The 2,698-nt window shown below is 36.4% G+C and overlaps 2 protein-coding genes across 2 annotated transcripts in view; one reads left to right on the top strand and one right to left on the bottom strand.

The window, feature by feature from the left end:
• Window positions 1-394: 394 nt before the first annotated feature.
• On the top strand, window positions 395-2,057 carry spata45 (spermatogenesis associated 45). The gene is made up of 2 exons (XM_074628100.1): window positions 395-844; window positions 1,943-2,057. The coding sequence occupies exons 1-2, from the start codon at window positions 604-606 to the stop codon at window positions 1,960-1,962; spliced, it is 261 nt and encodes an 86-aa protein (XP_074484201.1). The 5' UTR covers window positions 395-603; the 3' UTR covers window positions 1,963-2,057.
• Window positions 2,058-2,698, bottom strand: part of LOC141763630 (putative deoxyribonuclease tatdn3) — a 10,402-nt gene continuing 9,761 nt past the window's right edge. The window contains exons 9-10 of the mRNA XM_074628101.1: window positions 2,493-2,573; window positions 2,058-2,380 (exon numbers count right to left, since the gene is read on the bottom strand). Coding sequence (XP_074484202.1) covers window positions 2,210-2,380; window positions 2,493-2,573 — 252 coding nt within the window. The 3' untranslated portion in view covers window positions 2,058-2,209. The remainder of the gene's footprint in view (window positions 2,381-2,492; window positions 2,574-2,698) is intronic.

The raw sequence follows: 2,698 nt of genomic DNA on the forward strand, positions 1-2,698 counted from the left end.
AGGAAAATAAGAATTTGTTCTCAGTAGATGAGGTACTGAATCCTTTCACATCATCACACAGGAAACACTTTCCAACAGGTGAACCTGTCACCTTAAAGAAACCATATTAATAAGATTCGTCAACGTTAGCAAGAGTAAATAAGGAGATGTTAATAATATCACATGACATATGAGATGTATTATATTTTTGCATTGATTCGAGTGTTATCAGCCTGTTCGCACTAAAAGGTATAAATGCCACGATAATGCACAAAGCGTTAAGCGTGCAATAAGTACGCCTTTCTTGATTTTCACGTGTCTGTTGTTGACCTGTGTTTTGTTTATTAAGATGCATTAAAGTTTAAAGGCTTATTCTGATGGCAACAAATGTGAAAATAAAAGTTTGTAGGATCTCAAAGCTCCAACTTTTAAAAAGTCAGTAAGAACCTCTGTTGTGTGTTAGAGTGACTCATCCTTCCACACATAGAGGATCTTTGGGACGCACAGACACAGCTTCAGGTTTCCCGTCGCCATGGAAACGGCAGCATCACAACCTGGCATCACTTTAGATAATTCATACCCTTAAAGGGGGAAAAGAAAAATACATCCCAGAAAAACCAGGCGATGTCCGGAGGTGAAGAGCGGGCTCTGCTGGAGCTCAACCTGCGGAGGGAGACGTGGTGTCGGGTGGACGGGAACCCCCAGCAGGCCTGGGAGAGGACCGAGAGGAGACACTACCGGGGTCACCTGCGGACCAGCCCGGTCCTCCTCACCGCTCTGACCGCCGGACCGCAGAGGAGGGCGGCCGATCGCTGCAGGCCTCCCCCCTCCGAGCTCCCGGAGAGAAGACACTACGAAGAGAGCTGTAAGAGTTTACTGGAATCCTCCTGATGTCTTTAAATGAGTTTATAATCTCTAAAGTATCATTATTTCATGCTTTATTCATGACAGAACTCAAATCCAGGCTGGGATATTTGTTTAGTGCATATATATATATATATTTATAGTAGTGATGAGAGTCTATTTCTTTAAATTAAGTATGTGGAAAAACTGATATTGGAAGTTACTTTTTATTTATTTGCTAGGACCTTCACCCTCTGTGGAAGATAAATAAATAAATGCCATTAAATGTAACAAAAATAATATTAAAAATAAATGTAGCCATTATTTAATTAATTAATTAATTAATTAATTAATAAAAACTGACATAAATTTATATCTCTGTTTTAATAAGCTTTTTTTATTTATTTATCTTTGCATTAATTTCCTTATTCATTTACATTTCTGTATAATTTTCCCTTTTATTTATTTATGTATTTATTTTTTATTATTTCTTGTATTTGTTTATTTATTTTGCATATATTTTTATTTATTCTTGTATTTAATTTGAATTATTTATTTATTTTATAAAAAATAAATACACAAAATAAATAAATACATAAAAAAAGTAATGAAAACAACAATAATAATAATAAAGTGAAAGGAAAAATTTAACAGAAGAGTTAATAAATAAGTGAATAAATACAAAGATACCTCTAATACCTTTCATTCATTATTATTATTATGTTTATTATTATTTTTGTTATTATTGTTTTGATTAATTTTCAATGATATTCATTAATTTTTGCATTTATTTTGTATTTAAAAAAAAAAATACAAAATACATGAATAAATAAAAAGGTAAATGCAAAAATAAATTAATTAATTAAAAAATGTATAAAAATAAATACATAAACAGATAAAGAAGCAAGTTAAAACAGAAATTTCAATTTATGTTTAAGACATCACAGAACACGTTGGCAGGATACACATGATTTGTAATTAATGGGTTTAAGCTTGAAAATCTCCAGCGTTGTCATTCAACACTTTTAAATAATGTGTGATTATCTTGGTGGTTTATTATGTGATCATACTGTTTCATAATAATCTGACTCCCGTCTGTAACGCCTCTGTTCTCCTCCAGATAAATCACACCTGGTGTAGCCGGCTGCAGCCTGACGACCACGAGCTGGTTCAACAAACACACACGATGCATTCAGGGACCTGATCACACGATGCATTCAGGGACCTGAACATACTTCAACTTGCAGTGTTTTATTTCCATAAACAGAGAACCGAGTATATCATAATTCAATTATTAATTAACAATGATTAAGTGTTGATCTTTGCCTTGAAGATGTGTTTCTGCCTGTCTCTCTATACGGACTATACGCCTCCCTCAGGCCAAACCTCACCTTTCAGAAGCTCGTGTACTTCTGTGTGCGTGTGAGCGTGAAACATTAAAAGGGAAAAGTCTGTGTGCGTTTTGTGCGGTGGCGAGCTGAACAGTTTGTGGCGACAGACCTTTGACCTCGGCGATGTAGCGGCAGGACAGGACGATGTTACAGGGCTCGTTCCTCACCTGGGAGACAGAGAGAGAGACAGGAAGAGGTTAACACAACAACATCTGCAGAGGAGATGCAGATGTGTCACAGTGGATGTAAACATGATGAGTTTGATCATTTTAAACTCACATGCTTGTCGAGCCCCAGAGCAGGAGAGTCCGTCTCTAGACAGATGTGTTCCAGCGGGATCTGCCTGATCAGTTTGTCTCTCTGTATTCAAATAAGTATTATTTCATCATTATAACGAACTGATGCGACCGACGTCAGGACATCTACCCTGAGGATCTCAGGCAGGCAAACTCAGTATCTGAGATCTGAGTTTGCCTGCTCAGATC

Source organism: Sebastes fasciatus, unplaced genomic scaffold (genome assembly GCF_043250625.1).
Source record: "Sebastes fasciatus isolate fSebFas1 unplaced genomic scaffold, fSebFas1.pri Scaffold_103, whole genome shotgun sequence".
Classification (NCBI taxonomy): Eukaryota; Metazoa; Chordata; class Actinopteri; order Perciformes; family Sebastidae; genus Sebastes; species Sebastes fasciatus.

What these genes read in the sequence shown, in the direction of transcription:
- spata45 (XM_074628100.1), top strand. Translation starts at nt 604, where the DNA reads ATGTCCGGAGGTGAAGAGCGGGCTCTGCTGGAGCTCAACCTGCGGAGG. An exon ending in AAGACACTACGAAGAGAGCT is followed by an intron (nt 845 to 1,942) that starts GTAAGAGTTTAC and finishes GTTCTCCTCCAG; the next exon opens with ATAAATCACACCTGGTGTAG.